This window comes from Apium graveolens, chromosome 10, assembly GCF_009905375.1.
Source record: "Apium graveolens cultivar Ventura chromosome 10, ASM990537v1, whole genome shotgun sequence".
In the NCBI taxonomy this organism is placed as follows: Eukaryota; Viridiplantae; Streptophyta; class Magnoliopsida; order Apiales; family Apiaceae; genus Apium; species Apium graveolens.
Window position 1 is genome coordinate 186927013 of NC_133656.1, and position 24528 is coordinate 186951540.

General features: G+C 30.9%; 1 protein-coding gene and 1 long non-coding RNA gene across 2 annotated transcripts; both read right to left on the reverse strand.

Moving 5' to 3' along the window:
- Nucleotides 1–10452: 10452 nt before the first annotated feature.
- On the reverse strand, nt 10453–12603 carry LOC141691452 (uncharacterized). The gene is made up of 6 exons (XM_074496191.1): nt 12115–12603; nt 11829–12008; nt 11469–11737; nt 11142–11379; nt 10836–11030; nt 10453–10752 (listed from the first exon to the last, which is right to left on the reverse strand). Exons 1-6 carry the CDS (start codon nt 12601–12603, stop codon nt 10453–10455), a joined length of 1671 nt encoding a protein of 556 aa, XP_074352292.1.
- Nucleotides 12604–14593: 1990 nt separating this feature from the next.
- Nucleotides 14594–16703, reverse strand: LOC141689883 (uncharacterized). The gene is made up of 3 exons (XR_012562552.1): nt 16602–16703; nt 15626–15753; nt 14594–14690 (listed from the first exon to the last, which is right to left on the reverse strand). It is a non-coding gene; the product is annotated as an uncharacterized LOC141689883 (long non-coding RNA).
- Between the last annotated feature and the right edge of the window lie 7825 nt (nt 16704–24528).

Consider the following 24528-nt stretch of genomic DNA (forward strand, 5'->3'; position numbering starts at 1 on the left):
TATACTACAAGGATGTTGGAGTTAAGATTAAAACTCTTACTAGATAAGACATATTCTCTCTTCTTATTATATTTTTATATATATTTTTAATTTATGAGTAAATAAAATGTTAATTATATTTTTGTATAATTTTATTTTAATAGTTGTCATCATTACACATAATTATAAGTTTATTCATCTTTTATAAAATCTTTGACTCTTAAATTTATTTAATTAAATAAATGTTAAATATATTATTTTTAGATTATTATTTTTCTGTATTTTATCTGAATTGGGCAAATTCTGTTAGCAGGGATACGAACGATAGAAGTTAGCTTGCAACTCTATATAACTTATGTACTCTTTCTCCTCCGAGAATAAGAGTGAAGCGGACATTATAGTTATTATGGAGTTGGACGAATTATTCGAAAAATACTCAAATTTGAGATCATTAAAATTTTTAGTGTCCAAATTTGGATTTAATATAATTTTATTCAAATATAATGTAATCTCGAGTATTACAAATCAGATATAAATCAAATTCAAACAAGTATTATATATTTTCTTATCCAAACCCAATAGTCTATGATGCATCAAGTCCGAGTCGAATATTAAAAGCCCGCAATAACAAGCAATAACAATAGAAATCTCCACAAACTTTTGACAACCAAATATTGAAAAACACAAAGTACATAGTTTTTGATAGATAACTATTAAATAAGTATGTTAAATTATATGACACACAAATTATAATCCGGTACCAATTAAAATTTAATTCGCACTTAAGATTTCATAATCGGCATGACAATGAAGTATAAAATTCTTGGTTTTTAGAACAATATCTGATCGAATATGAATGTAAATCAAGTTCATGCATGGTTCATTTATTAAAATAATATGAGACACAAAATATACGATGTATAATAACACCCGAATTAGGGTTCTTATTTTATTTGGATATACTTTTCACCACATTTTGATCATTTATTAAATGAACACGAGACATGTATCGTATTTTCAAAACAAATATAATTAGGGTACCAACCACTTTTTAACAAATTTCAACGTTAATGATTGATACATAAAATATAATATTAAAATCTGAGCTAATATAAATAACATAATACATGTAGCGTGTTTGTAATATTATTTTATAAGTTATATATTTCTAAATTAAGAAAATTTGAATTGAAATTATTATTAAAATATACAATAACTATTATTTACGTTATATTCGTCATGTCTATTTTTTATTAATATTTCTCGTAATACACTATCCAAAACAAGTATCTTTTTTTGTTAATTTTGGTATATCTAATTATCCATGTACATCTTAGGTTATAATAAATAGGGTGAGATTTTGAATAAAAATATTTTGCAATGGCAAAATATATATTCATCAGTCAAATATTCTATACTCTTTTTATAGATTTAAAAAGGTAAAAAAATATTTAATTAGAATTATAATAAGTGTGTTAATAATTAGATTTTATAAGATATACTAATCTGGAACATAAATTTATAACAATCAATATGCTATATGAAATACTAATTATGAGGATAATTTGGGGACCTTTTTAAAAATTATAATGTATATATTTTTAAATAATATTATGATATTAATGTAATATATGTGTGTGCATATATATATATTATTGTAAATTCAAAGATTATTACTTTATTAATTAAATAACTAAATTAAATACATAAATTTATAAAAGAACATAAAATGTACTCTCTCCGTCCCTCCATTTGTTTAAATTTGGGTTGGGTACGGAGGTTAAAAAATGATAAAGCAGTGGAGAAAAATTAAAAAAAGTGAGTAAATTAGCGGGACCGATTAATATTATATTTATAAAGTGGTATATCGGAGAGAACTAATAAATGTAGTAATTTTTTATGACTATTTTTGAAAATTTTTGAAATGTAAATAATTGGAAGGGATATTTCAAAAAAAATGTAAACAGATGTGAAGGACGGAGGGAGTAGTAAATTTGAGTTAAAATGAATTAAACTTTTGATATTCAATAATATAAAATTCTTGAGTTAGTTACAACACATTCTTGAATTAATATATGATGAATCCAATATATATATATAAATCCTGATCAAAGGTTATAACAAATAAACGAGGGTTAACTTATAAATTTGTGAAAAATATTAGTATTTATCAAACTGCAATTGAAATATATTGAAATATTTTTATAAATTTAAAATTATTGAATGCATTTTATTATATAAATACTTACTAAAATTTTATTAAATAAAATCTAATAAAAAAATTTGGTTAATGAGAACTAAATGTGATATTACGAAATTATTGTACAAATATTACATAAAACAAAAAAATTATTCTTTTTAACATTTTTCAATTATTAAATATATATATATATATATATATATATATATATATATATATATATATTCGAGAAATTATTTCGATATATACGCATGAACTTTTACATTTACTATATATTTAACATTTTGGGTCAGACGTTTAGTCCATAACATAATTTTGGTCTAGTTGAGGAAAATTAATATTTTAGTTTTTGGCCGGTCCTCATGAGTGTTGAAATTAAATTTAGTATTTTAGTATATCAAGATTTTTTATATTTTTGTGTTTCTAATGAAATAGTATAATTCTTTTTTGCTAATTAATTAAAATATATTTTTGTTTCTGAGTAAAAAGAGTATAAATTTAACAGCAGTGACAACGGTCAAACTCAATTTACTCAATGAATATATAATTTAGGTATCATTTACTACATTTTTTCGTAAGTCGAAAATTAATGTACAAATTCTGAATCATCCAATCAATGATTTAGAAAAAACGGCCGCTTAAGAAGATAAATACCAAGGGAAATGTGATTTAATGGATGACCTAATTGGTACTCCTGTTAGACAACGAAATGACAGGGAGCTTAGAGCAGTGCTTGGGATATAAAGGAGAGGGCTTGGTGTGGGCACCTCCATTACCACATTCTTCGCCACACTCTTCTTTTCTCCGGCCAACCTACTACTGTTCTTTTATTCTTCTATTGTGATGTGGGTCCCTCCTGCTCTCTTGTACTTTAGGTTACGGTCGTCGCACAATAATACTGAATAATTCAATATTGACGATCAAAACCCCACTTCCCTAGTTTATGTTTTTTTTAACTAATTATTGTATACATATCAAGTTATATTCGATAATTTTAAACACGATACGATTTACATCAAACGTAAAGACACAAAAATTTATTATTTGTATTTGTCTTTTTAGTACACGATACGAATATGTACAAACACGAATACACAGTCAAAATTTAGTGTCGATTTTGTATTTATCATTTGGATATACGACACTAAATATACGAAATAAATAAATATTAAAATTAAATATTTATATTTATAATAAATAAATAAATATATTTATTTATAATAAATATATGCTTATTTATCTTTAATATAACACTTGATTTAAAAATATATATATATGGTTTAAATATATACGTTTCATATATTTTGTAAAACTTTTCACCAAAAAATCTTATATTTTTTAAAAAAATTAAATTTATGTTATTTTTTATTTTAGACTAAAACACGACACGAAATGACGCAATATTTACAAGAATCCTAAACGGACCGATTTTAGATTTGACATTTAAGTACATAAAATACGAAAATATACGTTACAAAAATATATGACACAAATGATTTGACAGGTTTATACGATGTTGTAGATTTTTTCTTTCAATTTATAAATCAGGATCGCTGAATAAATTGATAAACCAAGCCGGAATAGACCCTGTTGTCTCATGAATATTGTTGAAAAATGTAAGATGTAATAATGTCCCTATTTTGAAAAGATAGGAATGATATTTCGGTGAAAACCCCAGTTCACGGTAAAATAAATTCAAAGTATAAACAAATAGGCCCAAATGCAATTTTAAATTCGGGGCACTATTTTTGCAAAAATATAATATCGTCAAGTTGAACTTTCCAAAAACATATGTAACTCAAATTTGTTCAAAAAAGTATTTACCGACTTGTTCATGCTGAGCTATTACCTATATAGATATTTTTCAACTTAAAATCAGTCAGGTTAAGGGTTGTCTTACTTGATTAAAAAGGAGATAGCTATTATTTTAGTCACAGGTTATCTATAATAAAAAAAACTCTTAATTATCTTGTCCTAAATACATTTTACTAGTTCACTGAGACTCTTAAAGTAGGCAGTAACTATAGATTCATCTTCACATTAACAAATGTTGATATTTGACATGAAATTTGAAGAATTTATCGTTAAATATTTTAAATGAAAAACACATGCATATCGGAAATATGTACTATATAAGTTAGTAAAAGTGGAGAGTTGGATTAGGTTAATTATATCCACATTTTGCATATGTAGGAGTATTTAGCAACACAAAACTGCGCCGAAAACCAAATAGTGCCTTGGGGGTCTTGGATGAGGATCAGTGCAGAACTGAATTTTTCAAAGGAATATTTGTTTTATGAAATTATAATTTCGGGATAATAATTTAAGATAACTAATTCATTAAAATTAATTATATGAATAAAATAATTCTATCATATATTTATTTGGAAGGATTAAGTATATAATTGAATTATAATTATTTAAAATTTTATCTTTATATTTGCTTTGAGTGATAGTCTTTGGGAATGGATACAGTCCTTTAAAATTTTCAATGATTTGTTTTACATGGGATTAAAAGAATTTTAATTCTTTAAAATTGACTTGTAAGAGGGGATAAATAATACTCCCTCCCATCAAGTATTAAAAGGAATTATAATCATATCACGTGCTCCAACAAAATAAATATATGATATAATAATTTAGTGAATTATAATTTTTGGATAACTTTTATTATATTTTTACAAAACATACATAGAATTGAAAATTTTAAAGAATCATAATTCTATTCCCAACTTAATATTATAAAATAAACATGTACTAAGGAAAAAAAGAGTAAAATTTGGAGAGTATACTAGTGACACACACAATGCATAATCAGATAATTAGTTGGTGTCCAGCCTTAATTAATGTACGTTTAAGTTACATTTCTTTGTTGATAAGAATAATTACCAAGGAATTTGATGTTAACCCTTTCTTTAACACAAAAATAAACCATCATTAACTTATCTCTAACTAACTTAATAATTTATGTACTAATGCGTGTGGTATATAATTTTGTAAGTTCGTGTGCTACCTACAAAGTTCAAACTAATGATCTCCATGCCACCTAAACCGGTGACCACACTGCTTTAACTCCCACTAAAACCATGATTAATTGTAGTATAAGTTTTTCCCACTAATCCACTATTGTTTGTCCGTCAACACTATACACAAGTAGCCTGCTCGATTGTAAGTTGTCAAGTTGGTAGCCTTAATGTAGGTCAACGTTATTTTTCTTAAGTTTTTGAATTTCCTATAGTACTTCAAAAGTTTGAACAACCAAAAAAAATGTATTCATGCATGGTAATTTTGGTATAATTGTTCGTGTATAGTATTAAGATGATCTTTTTTCAACCGTCTAAATTTTAAAATAACGGATTACTTAACATTTTATAGGAAATTTTATTTAGTGTTCAGAGTCTTCTCAATCTAATTTATTTAATTTCTTATGTAAATAGTATAAAAGGATCTCTAACATTTTAAAATTTTATAATTACCTGACTAAACATTGTACAAGAACTTTATACATGATTCTGAGTCTTCTCACCCTATTTAATTAATTTAAATATTTATTGGTATCGCCGTATTAATCTATACATTTTTATTAATAAGCGAAATCATATATAATTTGGTGCGAAAAATACCAAAATACCAAATTTGGTACTTATCTCATAAGTTGACTTCTATTATCACTAAACTTTGTTTTTAACACAAATAGACTTCTATTCTTTATAAATTTTATTTTATTTTTAGTTAGTATTGATCCAATCGTCTATTTACTTTATAAAATAAAAATATGTTTTAAACGATTGTAAATTATATTAAAAATTTATTAAGTTATGTTAAATTAAGTAAAATAACTTATATTTATTTTTAGTTTTAGAAAAACTACAAACTACTAAGTAAATTACTAACACAAATTGACTTATATTATCCGTAAACTTTATTTATTTATAAATTATATTAAAAATTTATTAAGTTACGTTAGTAAAATAACATATATTTACTTTTATTTTGAAAAACTACTAAGTACAAAGTAAACTATTAATACGAATTGACTTATATTCTCCATAAACTTTATATTCTATAGTATTATTTTAAAAATAATTAAATAATAGCAAATGACTTTAGTAACATTTTTTAACTTTTAAACTAAAAACTATTGATTTAACGATTGTATCTGTTACTATCCATCACAATGTTTATTTACTTTAAATTAAAAAATATATTTTAACAGTAACAAATTTATGGGCTGTATTTAAATTATATTAAGTAATATTAAATTAAGTTTAATAACATCTATCTACTTTTAATTTGTAAATTAATTTTTATCGATAATTAAGTAATATTAAATAAACTATATTAAAAAAGCTAATTATAAGATAATTATCAAATTATATTAATTAATATTAAATTACTAAAGAACAGATATTTGGTTAATAAGATAGAGATACAATTCGTTTTACAACAATAAAACTTATATGTTAAAACAATGCAAAACTAGAATTATAATGGAAAATTTCATAACTGATCTGATTCTTTTTAACCACATAACTATTTTTTTTATCGTAGGTAACTCGCAACCGCTGCGCACTGGGTAAACCCTACGAGTTCACGCAATAGCTTGCAAATCACGTGAACCTTGGTAAATCGCATTTAAGCGACATGTCAGGAGGTATAATCATTAATGATCTACTCCCATGTGATTCAAACCTGATCAATTTAATATTTATATTAATATATTAATTTTATTTTGTGTTTTGCACGGATTATGAATAATTCTCTACAAATATTAATTCGATATTTTTAATTTCGGGCTCGTGTGTGGCACGGGTTATCAACAATCTATACTAATAAGCAAACCATGTTTATGTCCTAAATCTTGATACTCACTAGAAAATAACTAATTTCAACTGACAAAAATTAACTTTTACTCTCTGTAAATTTTATTTCCCTTCAATTTTTATTTGTTGGTGAACATCAAATCGTCGGTTTACTTTAAAATAATCGTATTAGTAAGTTAACATGTCAGATATATAAAATAAATAATTAGGTGCATGGATAACTAGAATTATAAGGTGAAATTTTTGAGTTACACTTAACTTCGATTTTTTTAACTACATATTTTAACAACATTTTATATATTATAAGTTTCAGTTTCATGTAAATAATAATGTGATAATATAATTTTTAATTTCAGACAGTGCTTTGCACGGTTACCAACTAGTATTAATAATGTATATCGAATTATCGATGCCTTAAAAGTGTATAATATCCTCTTAAACGTAGGGGTGCACACGGGTTGACAAAACCGATCAAACCGACCCAACCCAACCCTATTTTCGGTCGATTAAACCGAACAGTTATAACCCGATATTAGGTTGGGTTAAAAATATGTCAACCCGACTTTAATGGGTTGGGTATGGGTTTTAAGTTATTTTTAACCAACCCAACCCAACCCGAATTTTTAATTTATTCGTATAAATATATACCATGTATATCTCTATTCTATACTTCTTGAATTAATATATTGTTCAATTTCAAACTAAATTTGTTGCATATCAATTATAGTCAATTATATAATTTGTTTTTCATACACTATTAGAGATCTTTTATACTTTTTTGTGTATAAAACATATTTTACTACAAATAAACCCAAGAGTTTATCGTAGAGTAATGTTATATATCTCGAAAGATATCTAAAAAATGTTCTCGAATAACACATAACATGATCTTGTTTGTGGATTCGTATGTCTCCACAAGTAGTCTCATATCATAAATATATTTTTTATCAACTACATATTTTGAATAACTTTTAACAAACCGTTCAACCCAACCCAAACCGAACCAAACCAATGAGTAAAGGATAGGGTTGGGTTACATTTTTATTTTTTATGGGTCGGATTGTAAATTTTCAAACCGATTTAATTGGGTCGGGTTGCTAAAATGGCTCTAACCCGGCCAACCCGACCATGTGCACCCCTAGTTAAACGTACACCATTAGCGCTGGGCAACTATCTTATCCACTATTATACCGCAAACTTTGTGGGGTGCTACGAATTGAGATAGAAGGCCAATTGAAACCCTAACTAATTTTCGTTGGTTGTGTTTTGGGTAGGCGGCTACCAGTTCATATTAGTGTATGGGTTTATTCATTTTGTCTGTTGCCGAAAGTTAAATGAACCTCTGAAATTTGATGCATGCTTCTCTCAAAAGGGAGCCAAAAATACATATACGATATGTAGAATATCTGCTAACTTGAAAAGTTTTCTAGCATGAAAGAGGAAGGATGAAGAAAGTATCATTGCAATGGAAGCATCACTATAGTATATGATTCCAACTTTCATCGACGTGTTTTGAAGCCCGCCAGGCGCCGGTATACAAAACATGAATAGTCCATTTTTATTTTAATTGTACTTTATTTTCGTGTTCTAACTCTTTTGTTTAATTTTAAAATATATTTGACTGATTTGATTTCTAAAGTTCTTATTTTTTACATCATATATTTTATTATAAATGAAGCTGACCTATCAAATATTGTTAAAATAACTTATTTTATTTTAATTAATCGTACCGGTTAATTCACGATTTTTCTATTAATCAAATAGATACCTCTACTGATTAATTATAATTGACGATTCTTACGATTATTTCTAGTTTGTTGTAAATTAAACAACATAAATTATACACAGACAACACTTCTACTGAATAAACTTTTTTAAAAAGATTTTAATGGAATATTGTTGATATATGAATCCATACAATGAATCATTTTCTGGTTGTACGGATGAAGGTTTGCCTTGTTATATAGAAGAAAATATAATTGCGGCAAAATATCAATAGACATTTAACAGAAATCAACCATGTCCCCCAAAATATCCTCTTCATCTTTTTTTGAATCTAAATAATTAATACTGTTTTATCTCATTGTCTCCATTATTTGTTACAAGTACTTTAAAAAAGTGGGAATTCTAAAAAAAATGTTATATTAAGATACAATATTTTATGAATTTTACATCACTTGAAAATTATGAAAAAAGTTATAATTTTCATAGTTTTTACTGCAAAATGTAAGCAACTTACAAAACAAGTAGACATAAATATTGGAGTTAGCAACTCTTATTGGGAGCCCGACCACGAAATTACCCTTTTTTCTCTGTATATCTGGAATATTGAACGTGAGTAAGTGCAGAATGTGGTTATAGAAATAAGAGTAAATTACAGGGTGTAGCTGTAGTATGTACTGATTTTCAAAATATTAGCCGAATTTTCACTTTAACGGAATGTTGGCCGACGCTCTTGGCTGCCGTCAAGTAAAGGCTAACAGGTGTAATGGAGTAAGGGGTAATTTTGGAATTTTTAACGTTGTAACAGTCATAACAAGTAACAGATATATATAAACACCCTTATATGCCCTGACTAGTATACACACAATTATATAATTAGAAAAAGCAAACCCAACACCCAAAATCACCTCCCCTTAATTGCTTTTTGTTATTGTGGAAGACTTGCAGCGGATAGAGTTGCTTGTACTGATGCTAATGCTGGTCGTAGGTTTAAGAACTGCATGGAAGGAAGTCGTGGATGCAGGTACTTCCAATGGGTCGATGGTCCTCTATGTAGTCGAGCACAGATTGTAATTCCAGGTTTGTTAAGGAGATTGAGAGCCATGGAAGGCGATTATGAGATGCAATTGGTAGAGGTGCAGAAGAGGGAAGCTCGAAAATGGAGAATTCGAATTTGTGTAGTGTGTTTAGTTTGCTTGTTTCTGTGTTTGTTCAGGGGGAGTGAGAAATAGTGAATTATGGTAGGGGTAGATGTAGTTGGTGGTTGTATGTAGTGAATGTTGATATTGTTGTGAAGTAAGAAGTTAATGAAAATGTAGTTGGTATTGAATGGAAGTGGCAGCTTTGTTTTGCATTGTGCATATCTGAATTATTTGTGTTCTGAATTGTTTGTGTTAATTGCAAAGAAATAACAACAGTAGGGCAATATTTAGAGTACAGAAAACTGATAATGGAAAAGAAATAAGTTAGAAATTGATAATGTCTTGGCACAATATTTGCATACAAAAGAGTTATGGCACAATATTTGGCATACAAAAGACTTGGCACATCATTTGCCTTACACCTGATTTGCCTTCAGTTTTGGCATACAAAATACTAGCCAACCACAATTCTAGTTTTCACCAACTAGCCTTAATAGTTTTAATCTGCATATTTCTTGTTCATTTTTCTTTCCCTAGTACTCCTGGCCCTCATAATCTCAGCCCTTGTGGTAACTTTATGTTGCTGCTACCATGCCTTAAGAGTGATACAAGTGGTCCCTAGAAATGAATTTGTAGTTGGTGATTGAGGGCTGAATACACCTCCTTGGCTTTCATCCATCTCATGTGTAGGCTGAGATGCTCCATGCATAAATTCAGTTGCAAAATTTTCACCACCTTCTTCTGGCTCTCTAGCAACTTCCTCATCCTTAGTGTTTTGATTTGCATTTTCATTGGTCACATTTTCATTCCCCTCAACAGTTTGATTTGCATTAGTCACATTTTCATTTCCCTCAGTAGCATTCCCCTCAATTGTAGACTCATTGTTCTGTATTTAAAAAATATAAAATAAAAAATAAAAAAGCGACAAACAAATATATTTTGATAAAGAAAAATGACAAACACAAATACCTTTGAAGGACAGGTCCTCCTATTGTGACCCCATACATTACAATTTCCACATTGCACACTTGTCCTCCTTCTTTTCAAAGAAGTTGCATCAGGAGCTGCAGGAATATCATTCTTCTTGTTTCTCCTTACCTTAGGTCTACCAGTTGAAGGTTTAACAATTGGAGGTAGGGGCTTGGTATAAGCAGTCCTTTCCCACTGTTCGTTACCATTAATTGGCTCAACAAAATGTGAATATACCTAACAAGTTAGACTAAGTTAGACAAGTGCATATTAAATCTGAGAAAATGAACAAGTTACTACTTTTACCTTCTTAAACATGTTTACTGAGTAACATCTGTGAATGTAATCATGCAGATTAAAACCATGTGAATTCAGGCATGCCACAACATGAAAACAGGGAATGCCGGTAAGTTGCCATTTGTTGCATGCACAAGTTCTATAGACAATGTCAACAACAAGCTCATATCTACCTGCAGAAGTTTGAACTAAATACCTAGGCCCTCTTGACCAAGTGACATGGCAAGCTACAGACTTCTTCTTTGCCCTGTAAATAAAATGTTAGTACTAAAACATGACAGGTAGGTGTAAATAAAATGTTAGTACTAAAACATGTTAGAACTTAAATTAACTCACTCTTCTAGTCTTTTTAGTGGATTTGGAGAGAATTCCTGCTCCCAAGTTTGAGCCTCAACCATCCTTCTCTGGATTCTACTCATGACAGCTAGGTGTATGCATCTCAGCATTGCAATTATTGGTAGGTGTCTCACCTTTCTGATAGAGGCATTGAAGACCTCACAATACTTATTGACAAAAATGTCAGATTTACAAGTGGTTCTGAAACCCGACCTACTCCATTGTTCCTTTGGTTTGTCATTTAGCCACTCCCAATAATTTTTGCTCAACTTGTATAAACAACAGTAATATAAGTTCATTCTATGTTTCAAGGCATAAAATAAATAAGTTAATTTATCTTACTGCATAAATTAAATTTACCTTTTTAACTGTGTCCATGTTCCTCTCAAAATGAAATGAGGTTGTTGACCTTGCAACACTCCAAAGTAGACCTCTCAGACCCAGCCCTTTATGCTCATTGTGCATATTGTTATACAAATGCATAACACAAAATCTGTGTTCAGCATTTGGACACAATTGCTCAAGTACATTGATTAGACCCTAAATAATTAAATCAGTTGATTTAGTGAAATGCTATTAAATAAAATGAAATAGGTGAGTAAGGGAAATAGGCCACCTTCTGTTTGTCACTTATCAAGGTCCATACTCCATCATTGTTAATTTTCAAGTCTTCTTTCAACTTCTTCATGAACAAGCACCAGTTATCAGTGTTTTCTGCATCTACAACACTCCATGCTATAGGATACATTCCATCCTCTAAACTCATACCAACTGCACTAAGTAGGCGCCCTCCAAAAGGCCCTTTAAAATGGCAGCCATCCAAGCCAATAACTGGTCTGCAACCTGCCTTGTAACCCCTCTTAACTGGTCCAAGACATATATAAATTCTCTTGAACCTTCCTCTTTCTTGACCAGCTTCAACCTCTTCAAGTTCAATAGCTATGGTGCTTTCAGGCATAACTCTTTTAATTTCATTACCATAGTGCCAAATTTGAGCATAAGATTCTTCATGAGTGCCATTGATAGCCTTGAGAGCTATGTTCTTTGCTCTGTAGCACATGGATTTGTTGACATGACATCCCAAATCATTCACAGCCTTCATCTGAAAAGCCTCACCTTCCCATTTAAGATTCATCCTAATCTCATCAATATATCTCCTTGCTATCCAGTCTGCAGTCACCTGTTTTTGATGAAATGTTGTTTGACAAGTGTGTTTCCCCTTGTATGTCCTTATTTGGTAGGACTCACTCCTTTGACACTTAGCTGCATAAATTTTCAGGTGCAGGGAGGGGTGCACACATACGGGATCTTGCTTCCCATGTTCCTTGTCCTGAGCACAAGTCTTCTCTCAGCTATGGCATGACTCTTAATGACCCTTTTCAGTACATCCTTACCTCTGAATAACAGTCCCAAGTGGAATTTAGGATTAGCCATATCAACCTCCTAATTGAACTCTGGAAATTGATCATCCATCTCATCCTCACTATCAACTGCCATCTTTTCATCCTCACACTACAAGAAAAAAGTCCATAGACATCGCTTTTTGGCCGATGTCTATGCTGTTTCCCAGCCGATGTTGATGTCGGTGATGTCTATTCTAGACATCGGTGAATACCCGATGTCTATACTCGATTAGACATCGATTTTAGTTAAAAAACAGATGTCTATTTGTTGATTATTTACATAAAATGCTATAAATAAATCATTTAATAACTAAATTACACCTAATTAAACATGTTAAACATATCATGAGCTATGTTTTTTGTCACAAAAACATCGATTTTAGTGAAAAACACTGATGTCTATGTGATGATTTTTTATAAAAAAATGCTATAACAAAATTATTTAATAACAAAATTACACCTATTAAAACATATTAAACATATATTGAGTTATGTTTTTTGTCACAAAAACATCGATAATTTTGACAAGGTGATGTAAAATGACATATTAAACATCTGTTTCTTCAATGAAAGGTGATGTCTAATTTAGCGTATAGACATCAGTATTTTCTAGAATGAAGTGATGTCTATGTATCATTAAAACTTGAACATGTTAGTCTTTAATATCAGTTGTTTGTCTGAAACTGATGTACATTGTGTTTTTTGACATCAGTTTTGTTTGGTTAAAAATGATGTTTATAATGTTACTTGACATCAGTTTTATCTTAAACAAAGTGATTTTTATGTTTCATTTAGACTTGGACCTGATTTCTTTGACATCAGTTTTTTACCTTAAAGTGATGTACATTATCTTTTTTGACATCAGTTTTTCTTAATTGAAAGTGATGTATAAGAAGTTTATAGACCAAATTGTGTAGAGTTTTAAAAAATAGTAAAACATATGATCTGAAATCTAAACTATTACATTCTCCAAAAAAGACATTCAGTCTAATGAAAATTGTAAGATAGTTTTTTCACTATCCTGTTTTGAACACTCTTCAAAATATGAGACACAAATCCTCTCTACACAAGATAGCAAAGGCCCATATAAGTTCCCATTATTTAGATCAACTGGAAAGGATAAGATGAGCAAGCCGCTTTATCCCAAGCAAGCAAGTACGATCCCCCACTTACTGGACATATGCCATGTGCACGATCAAATCAACCACACGGGTGCTGCATTAACCACCCAAAATGACATATGTAAAAGAATTTAACAGTCAACTTTGCTCATAAGAGAAACAACTGAACCGTAAATCACAATTAGATGAGAACGACTGTTTACCTGTATCCCCATTCATTGTCATACCACGAAACAAGCTTGCCAAAGTTATCATTTAGAGCGATTCCTGCTTTGGCATCAAAGATGCTTGACCTGAAAAAATTTAAATTCGACCAGAAATAACAATTATTCCCAAAATTCAACCCCAACAGTTCATCAGAACATATTTGAGAATCAAGAAGCATATAATTATGTTCAACAAATTATATATTTACATGTCTAGCTCAAATTTAAACACCGCCATACATATATAAGGTTGTTAACATCTCAGTTGCATTTATTTGACACTGGATTATTTATAGATAGCTCAATAAAAATTCTTTCCAGGTTTATGAATATAAATATACATAAACACCCACACTCCCTTAAATATTAATTTACCTACATCAGATTTATGGAATATCACCTAAAAATATCTTTAAAAGAAATGATACAGTACACACAGATTTCAGGAGTAATTACAAGGGATCTTCAACTACTAGGAAAACAATTGTCACCCTGAAGACTGAAAAAAGTTAAAGGATCACTCAAAGAAAGCGGGATGAAAAGGATCAACCTACTTACAGGGTTTTGTATACTTAATATGTTATCTTGCAAAGCAGAGTTAATTCAAACTTACATGGCCAACTTTAAATTTACTTGGGAACTAATGATGAAAATAAATGATAATCCAGATCTTCTTATGGTACTTCACGTAGCAATTTACCATGATATGATTCTCTAACTGCATTGATGACACAATATTTTGGCATCTTAACTTCTATGCTCTGTTTGATTTGACGAAATGTATTTGGGAAATGGAATGTACTATTTGTAGGTGAATATTTATTTATTCATTCCTCCCTGCACCCCCATTCATACAAATTTAAAATTGGCCACAATCCCAAAAACTGGTAAATGTACGCTTCATTCATACTTTTACCTATTTTGCTCGCAAACCTTGACATAAATTTCGCACTCTCTGTTTTTCTTTCAGCCTTCCTTCCTACATTCTTTCTTTTACTTTTAGATTAATTAACAATATGTCCTTGCGGTACTCCCTCATTCCAACTCTTCAACCATAGCATTTATACCACGACAACTAAACGATGGTTGGTGATCAAAATCAATGTTATTGCAGATAATGTATATATGATAGTCTTAATTTTCTTTAATCCCATGTCTCTCCTATATATATGACACTGCTATTGAAACAACTTTATACAACAAAGTAGAAACCAAATGACAGTGAATGCAACTTGCAAGTATAGAATCGGAAGAAAGTGGAGTGCGTACAAAAACATTTTGCATATCTGTGAAGCCAACAAGAATGTATTGGACAGGGAAACTTGTCTAGATTAAGCCCATCTTACAAACAAATCGTGTTTTGGATATACAAAATGAGATTGCGTGTATCCAAACATATATAAGTAAAAGCTAAAGAAGCACTACACCTTTGGTGGCTTGAATGGATAATCTGGAGGGAAATGTATGGTCACCAGAAAAACCCCGCCTGAATAAGGACTATCTGGAGGGCCCATAATTGTAGCTTGCCAGTGAAATATATCTTCAGCCGCAGGACCTAAATAATCAAACACAACAGCAAGAAAAACATAGGTTACAGAAACAACAACGAGTTTTATGGAAACAACGTAATTTAGGCTAGAGGAATGCTAGGAAATCTCTTTAATTGAAACTTTTGATATGCTTGTCCTCTAAAATATACTGGATGTAAACATTCAAAACTAGTGTACACTCACTGAGAGAACAATGTTATCAAGATACAAAAAAAATCAATATTTTTAACGGTTCACAAAGGCTATGTCAAGAGGTAGAGGGATGAATGGATGATAACAAAATTAAATAGGTAGAGTTCCAATTAACAGGTACACAGTCCCAACTGAACTCTTGAACACTACAATTGTAATTAATCAAATTTGAAACTGAAAGTGCTGCAAATTTATTTAGTAAAATAATTAGGTACTTGGTTCTACAACATGGAAAAACATATTACTATATAATTTAACAACATAAAAGATGACAAGAAATTTGAATGCCATAACACATAATCAAGTCATACTGCGAAAATATTTTCGCCTGTTTAATGTTATAAGACTAAAGTATCTGTTAGGGCTGAAATACCCAAACGCTAAGTCAGTGAAGCCATTGGCCGAGTAGTTGAATTAGTTGCACAACAGTCAAACCACTTTTTCGTTCAGCTGTCAAGTATTTGTGTTCTCTGTAAAAATTTGTAATTCATATGTTACATATGATGGCGAATTTTAATTTCAGCAAGGCCACTAAAACATTGGTTTTAACCTTTAAATATTTGACTATAGGACTATATTAAATCTTTAGCAATTAAAATTTGAATGTCATGTCGTCTCATTTATTCTAGAACCTGGTTATCTCAATTTTATAACATTTTACCTTAATAGCAATTGTATAAAACCTGTTATCCAGACAATGCTCTGCAAAGGTGAACCACTCTCCGTATGAAACATGTAGCCATGGGTTACTACTCGATTTCATCTCCCTCTGGACCAAGTCCTCGTATCGCAGAGCCAAACAACTCTATCAGAATAGCAACAAATATAAAATTCATCAGTATTTAACCACTCAAATAGCATCATCACTCATATATTCGTAACAGTTACACACAAATAAATAAAAATTTCACAAATAATAGAACTATCCACCTGATTCAGTAGCTCAATCGATAATCATCTATACAACAATATAAACCACTTCACATCCAGAAACGGCCTTATAAAATGACTAACATCAATCTAGACCACTGAACAACTAGACTCACTAACGGAAAAAGAATTGCTCAATCAAATTTTAATCAACTATAAACATATTAAACAGATGAAAAGCATACCTAACACATGGATCGTCTAAGATGTTCTAACAACTAAAACATGCTTCGACTTCACCAGAACAAGCAATAGCACGAATGAGAGATATTAACTTATCGTTATGATGCTGCTTCGTAAATTGCCCAACTTCTCAAACTAAATTATCGAAATTACCTAACTTATCAAACTACATTATCGAACAAGCACATAAAATTTAATAGATAATTTTCTCGAATCAATCATAGATCAATAGAGACATATCTATTATCTAACAAACAAAATACGCAACAGAAGGACAAATTAAACACGGAGCAGTTATGATGTTGGATCGAGTAAAACCTAACTCTCTTATCTATCTATACACTATAAATGTACATATGTGCGATTGCGTCATTGTTGTTCAATACTGTACTTCAATATCACATTTTACACACGGTTGTAGAAATATTGAGCCATCCATGTTACCATTTATAAAACTCGAGTATTTTTACAAAATAAATACTGATCCAAGAGTCCTGCCATTATCTATAAGGAAATCAACACAATAAGACTGAAGCTTAACAATTGTACTATACTTCTATGAAAAACGGGTGATTTTACGACATCTTCTCTTTAAGAGTGTCATTGTGAGTGCTGCTCCACAATTGTGCTGGAGCACTCAAGTAATGTCCTGTATCATTAAAGATAAACGCTCGACGTAAGATTACACTCATACAGTATTATGTAACTCATCTTTAGAAGTGCAGGCAATTAAAAATAGTAATGGAAAGAACAAGAAGATAAAGCCATGTGACAACTTACAATAACTCTATAGTAACATTGTCATGAGCCTCTCGTACCTGGGCAGAGCGCGTATATAAACAACTTAATTTCGATAACTTGTCTATAAAATTAAGGAGATAAATCTATAACAAGCACCAAGCACCAAATCAAAACATTTAAAACCAAATCATATCCGTAATAAAATAATAGATCAGCATTTATAACGAGCAAAATTTGATAAACAACACTAAATCAAATCACAAATCACAACTAAAGCAAAAAAATGAGGATTAAAGTTAAAAAAGACCATGTAATTAGTAGAGATGAAAGGATCGTTAACTTTACATAATTTACAAAAAAAACAAAAATAAACAAAAATACAAATGAACAACTAAAAACACCCAAATTACCTAAAGCTTTAAATCTTTTTCTCAGATTAGGTCCTGTATACAACAAGAAGAAAAGTATTAGCAACAAGTTTATACACTAAATTAATAAAAAAAATAAGGGTTTCGAATTAGAAAAAACCCCAATTTATAAAATTAGGGTTTTGAATTCAGAAATCCTCAACTTTTAAAACTGGTCTTCTCTGCCAGTTCGATTCAAGTAGATACAACACTTACTGAAGTAGAGAGGTTAACTGAAAGAGGCTTAACAGAGAGATTGAGAGCGGAGAGAGGTTCAGTGAGAGAGAGGGGTTCCATAGACAGGTTCGAGAGAGAGGTTCGAGAGATTATGATGGTCAGATGATGGCCGGAGTTTAGAGAGATTGTGAGGGGAGAGGGGCTCGATCGATCGATCGAGAGAGAGAGAGAGAGAGAGAGAGAGAGAGAGAGAAAGAGAGAACAGATTTCTGTTTTTTAGTTTTTAGTTTTGATTTTTTAGTTTTTAGTTTTTGTTTAGATTTTGTGCTGAAGATTGATTTGGGGGGAACCAAAATTTGGTTAAGGGGGGAGAATTTTGGGATTGGAGGGGATTTAGAATTAAAACTGAATGAAAATTTGACTAAAGGGGGAAAGAAAAGGTGGGCGCGATTTTTTTTTTTGGTGAATTTTAGACATCGGTTTAATTATAACTGATGTCTACAAAGAACAAAGACATCACAAAAACACGGGGTGATGTCAATATTTCTTTTAACATCAGTGGCAAAGTTAACCGATGTCTAATGTGTGATGTCTATTGACATTATTCTTGTAGTGTCACTATCAAAGAACTCATTATTTAACTCCACATTTTCATCACCCTCATGAGCAGCTCCAAAGTCATTACCTCCACTCCTTATATTAGCATCCATGTAATCACTGAACCTCTCAAACTCAGAAGTGATATCTCCAAAGTCTTCTTCATGATCTGAATTCCCATCATTAGAGCTATTTGGAAACCATTCATGATCTTCTTCATTTGTATCTTCCTCATCCCTATACCTGTCAAAGTTAGCTTCTTGTCCTTCAAAACATTCTTCATAACCTTCAGGTGGATGTTCTAAATCATAATCTTCTTCTTCTTACATTTCAGCAGTTGAACCCTCAGGCTGCTCAATACCTTGACCTTGATCATTACCTTGACCTTGATCAACTTCATCATGATGCTCATCTTCAGTCCTCTTTGGACTTGGTTTCTTTCCAACCTTCTTCACATTCATTTTCTTTGGACTTGGCTCTACAACTATATCCTCATCTTCTTGCTCTCCTTCACTACTTAAATCAGAAGAGGGAACCTTCTCCTCATTACTAACATCCTCATCTTCCAACTCTATAACTTCTGCAACTTTAGGATGTGGATCCGTTAAGGGCAAACCTTCCACTTCAAGAGGTTCAATGACAACATCATACACCTCAACATACTGCACTTCTTCATTAATCAAAGTTGTCATCATCCTTATTTTCTCATCAGTTTCTAACATCCCCAGTTCATCCATTCCCTCTTTTGGTGATTTAAAGAACAAATCCACCCCTACTGATTTATGATCAATAGCAACACTCAACATCCCAACTACTTCAAGCATAAACATCAAATCCAAATTGCAGAAATCAAAGTAATCAATCTTATAGTCAACAAATTTCGAGTTCAAATTGTCAAATTGACCTCCATGATACATTTTAATAGTAAAGAAACCAAGATAGTTTGCAATAATAAATCAATAAAAATACATAAACGATGTCAAAAGGGGGGTCGTCCACTAAGTTGTTTAACTAGGGAAAAATCACTTTTCATCAATCATGCACAGTGTATATGGGTCCATTCAAAAGCAATAAACAATATTCCGACAACAATAAACATAGACAATAAGATTCGGGACCACATCACCAATATTCTACTCTAACATAAAGTAAGTAAAAAATTAAACTGTAAAGAATTACCCTAATCACTTAATTAGGGCATGGAAAGAATTACCTTTGTAATTAGGGCACTCCGCAGCTCCATATTTTTCCAATTCACTCATAGGTTGCATAAACCACTCCATCTCGCTCAAAAACCACTCCAACTCAGCTCCGTCGATTGAGAATTGTTAACTAAGGTTTTAGTAAGTAGAGGGATTACGATTTAGTAAAGTAGAATATATTTAAGTGTGTCGGTTTCTATTTTTTATTTGTTTTAGACCTGTTTTACCAAAATAACCCTTCATTTTACGGGGTTTTTTTTTTAATTTAACAGTGCTAAGTTAACGGACTAGACGGCAGCCAAATGTTTAAAATGCGGGAATGAACGTCGGCCAACATTCCGATAAAGTAAAAATTCAGCTAAATTTTTGAAAATCAATGTATACTACGGTCACACCCTGTAATTTACACTAAAAATAATAAGTCAGTGAATGTCGTATTCTTGCAAGACTTTATAAAATGCCTGAGGGGAGACAAGATGAATCTTAAGCAACATTATATGACCCACATCAAGATAAGTGATAGAGCAACAAGAATCACAAACATTTCTTTCAAATTTGTGCAGAGTGCGCGCATTACACATTTTATGCAAGCACATTACATATCATGTGTATTTTAGTTATCATTTTATAAGTGCATTTTAAGGGGGAAAATATAAAATTTTAAAAAATAATCCGTGTATAGCAGGCATAGGCCTATAAAAATATATTGAAAAAAGAAATTACACTATCAAAAATATAAATATATTATTATCAAATAGTAAATAATCATTCGATGATCTGGAGAAAAATCAGATTATCCGCATTTTGTCGTAGAATATAGTATGTGTGATTCCAAAAAATAAATAAATGTAAGAAGTAATCTTCAGATCTTCAATTGTTGATGCATATCTATAACGCTACATTATTGAAGTAGCGTGGATTAAGATTAGACTGAAAGCACTATCTAAAGAATTCTGTAGCTGAAAATAACTAACGAAATGACCTGTCATAGGCCCATGACCCCTTTAATGACATGTTCGATATCTATTTTAAATAGTTCATATCCGTGTCTAGTAATCTTGTTCGTACTACTAGTATTCTCATCTATTAGGACAAAATATTTCATCATTAATTGCTAGATTCAGGTGTTTATTTTAGAATATATGTTCTCAATCTGGACAATTGCAAAACTATCAGGTCCTGCAAGATAAGTTTTGTAAGTTTCAGAATTTGACTACTCCCTTCTGAATTTAACTACTCCCTCCATCTTATTTTACTTGTCATATTTTTTTCTATAAAAATCAAATTGATCAATTTTTGATTAAAAATTAAATATATTATTTTTATATTATTTCAAAAAACTAAAAATTATATATAAAGTAGATTAAATCTACTTTTCGGGGATGAAATTTTTTATTTTGTCCAATTATAAAATATTAATAAGTTTTGATCAAACTTTAATCAATTTAACCGGATAAAAATCAAATTTGACAATTAAAATGAGATGGAGAGAGTATTTACCAAATCAAACATGCTTAGATATGATTAAACTATTTAATAGTAGCAAATTTTGAATCCAAACTTAAAATAACAATACTCTCTCCATGCCTAAAAACATTTCGTCTTTGTGTTTGACACGTTTGCCAATGCACACTTTTGATCGTTAATATCTTTAAATTCGTATTAATATTAAATATAAAAATTTCACTGTATTAAAGTACTGATAAATACGAATTCAACGAGATCACTCATGACTATGTTTGATATTATAAATTAGATGTAAATTAGTAGTCAATCGCTTACCGTGAACAGTACCGAAAGTCAATATAGGAGACGGAGGGAGTATTACATTACAAAAAACGTGACATTTATGAACCGTAGTTGCGGTGAGAGGTGTTTGCCTGAATAATAACAACCTTATTTCTTTACTCAATAAAAAAAAACAACCTTGTTTGTTGTAGTGTTTTGATTCATTAGGCCCGTTTAACTTGTCTAATAAATAATAATTTGTGTACATTTCAATATAAATAATTATATCAAACACGATATCTCTAGCAAACCCTTTATGTTAAATAGTATGAACATCAAGAATCTGAAATATATAGGCCATAATGTAACGATCAATTAAGTATGTGATGAAGGTCCTGCAGTGCACTTTTGAAGATAAAGACAGAGGTAGTCATCAATACAATCAAACACATCCAAATAGCCAGGGCTAGCTAGTGCCATCCAACTAAAAGCCTGCAACTATAATCATTCTCCCACTTGCTTCTAAATTTGATGGGACCATGAGATTAAACTTGAACTTATGGCTTTTACCCTTCTCATCATTCTGCATTTCTTCTCCATACTTTTATGAAGTTTGAAGCACACTAAGTAAATACATATGTAGTCATGTAAGTTTATTGTTAATCACAGTCTGGAGTCTGGACCATGTAAGGTACAATTTATTTGAGATCTTAATTAAGTTACAGGGCGATAGCACATATGAATTGTAAGATACAAAGAGTGCTATGCATCTTTTTTTTTTATACGACATTTCTATAGATCATAAATAGAAAGTGAAATCTCAAGTTATGCATGTAATATCAGTCAACTTTTGAAGAGTAGCTGTCCAATGAAGAAAACCAACTAGATTGCTCGAGTGTTATGTTATACTTATAAGTAGAAACCAAATAGAATACCAAATAGTTTGCCTTTCCCAAATAAAGAAAAGAAAGGACAGGGATATATACTAAGGAAAATGTTGGTAGTGGTTAAGAGTGGAATCCGTTAGGCCTTGAGAAGTGGAAATGAGTTAGACTGAGCCCTAGCTAGGCTTTAGGATTTTCATTAATCAATAATGTCATTATGTACTCCACTATATGTACAATAGTCTCCTTCCTAAACTGCAAGACTTTGAGTAAGCACCCTGGTAGACCTATTGGAAGACTGAGTCTTTCTGTAAGTGCTTGGCACAAGATCAATTATACTAGTGGCTTTTGATTTTACATTCCCCAAAGTAATGATTTGCGGGAAAAAAAAACTAGAGTTGACAAATGACACACACAAACACACACTAATTGTTAGAAATACAAAGGAAAATTTGAATTTGGCTCGCACTTCAATTGGTTTAAGGGGAGTTATTTCCTGAAAAATGACCTCTAGCATTACAAATAAGTTTCGAATTTACGATCTTTACGTTAGTTGAGCATCTAACCACCGAACAAACTCAGCTCCTCCGTGACAAGTTATATATGCACAATCTAAAGTTTAAACTTAAAAACACATTCAACAGTGACAACATTCGGAAATCCTAGTATAGTGATGGCACTTTGCGAATTTAAAATGCCTGAAATTTGGGGGTAAAATGCCACCAATATGTTAGTAGGCCAATTGAACTTGTAATGGTCATGGTGCTGGACGTACAACCTTATGACCTGTGGTTGTGTGTACTAACAGAGTAACGGTTCAAGTCCTAAAAAGGACGTCTAGAAATGATAGAGAATATATGTACTATGAGCTTAGATACCTATTGATATTGAGATATATACATTGATCAGCTAGTGCTGTACCAGAACTAGAGATGCACGAAAAGTCCGGGCCCGAAAATCTGGCCCGGCCTGATCTGGTCAAAACCTGGTCCAGGCTTCGGGTCTCGACCGACCCTATATTTTTAGGCAAAACCCGGCCTGACCCGGCCCGGTTAAAAGCCCGAGCTTCGGCCCGGTCCGACCCGATTAAAAGTCCGAAAAAGCCCGGTTATAATCTGATTATTCTAATATATTTTTTTATATATTTATAAATTCACATTTACTATAAATATAAATAATACTTTAAACACATATATATTTACATATTTGTGATTATTAATATTATTTATAAACTTCGTTGCATAAATAATGAAAGAAGATATAATAAGTATATTATATATATTTGGATATCATTGTCATCATAACAATGATAAAACATATTATTCTATAAACATTTTTATTTTTTGCCGAACTTAAATGTTTTCAACAAAAGTAATATTTTTATAAAGTCTTTCATGTAAACTAATACATTTTTACGATAATCTAGTTGCTAACACATATTTTTCGGAATCTCTAATAATACTTGATCCGATTTAAACTTAGAAAAAAGCTCGGCCCGATCCGATCTGGCCTGAAAAAAAGCCCGGTTAGGCCCGCCTCGAGGGCCCAAACGGGCACTGACATTTTTGGAAAGCCCGACCCGACCCGGCCCGGTCAAAATCATAGCCCGAAAAGTCCGGATTTTTTAAGATCCGGTCAAAACCCGGTCCGATAAACCTTTTGTGCATCTCTAACCAGAACATATACAAACAAATCTTACCCCGTGAAGCACCACAAATCTTAATAACGCAAAAACAAGT

Bases quoted from the DNA above. Each gene is read 5' to 3' on its own strand.
- LOC141691452 (XM_074496191.1), bottom strand. From the start codon at position 12,603: ATGAATCTTAAATGGGAAGGTGAGGCTTTTCAGATGAAGGCTGTGAAT. The intron at 11,738-11,828 runs GTAAATTTAATT...TGTTTATACAAG, and splicing joins ACATGGACACAGTTAAAAAG to TTGAGCAAAAATTATTGGGA. The intron at 10,753-10,835 runs GTATTTGTGTTT...TTTTAAATACAG, and splicing joins GGAGGACCTGTCCTTCAAAG to AACAATGAGTCTACAATTGA.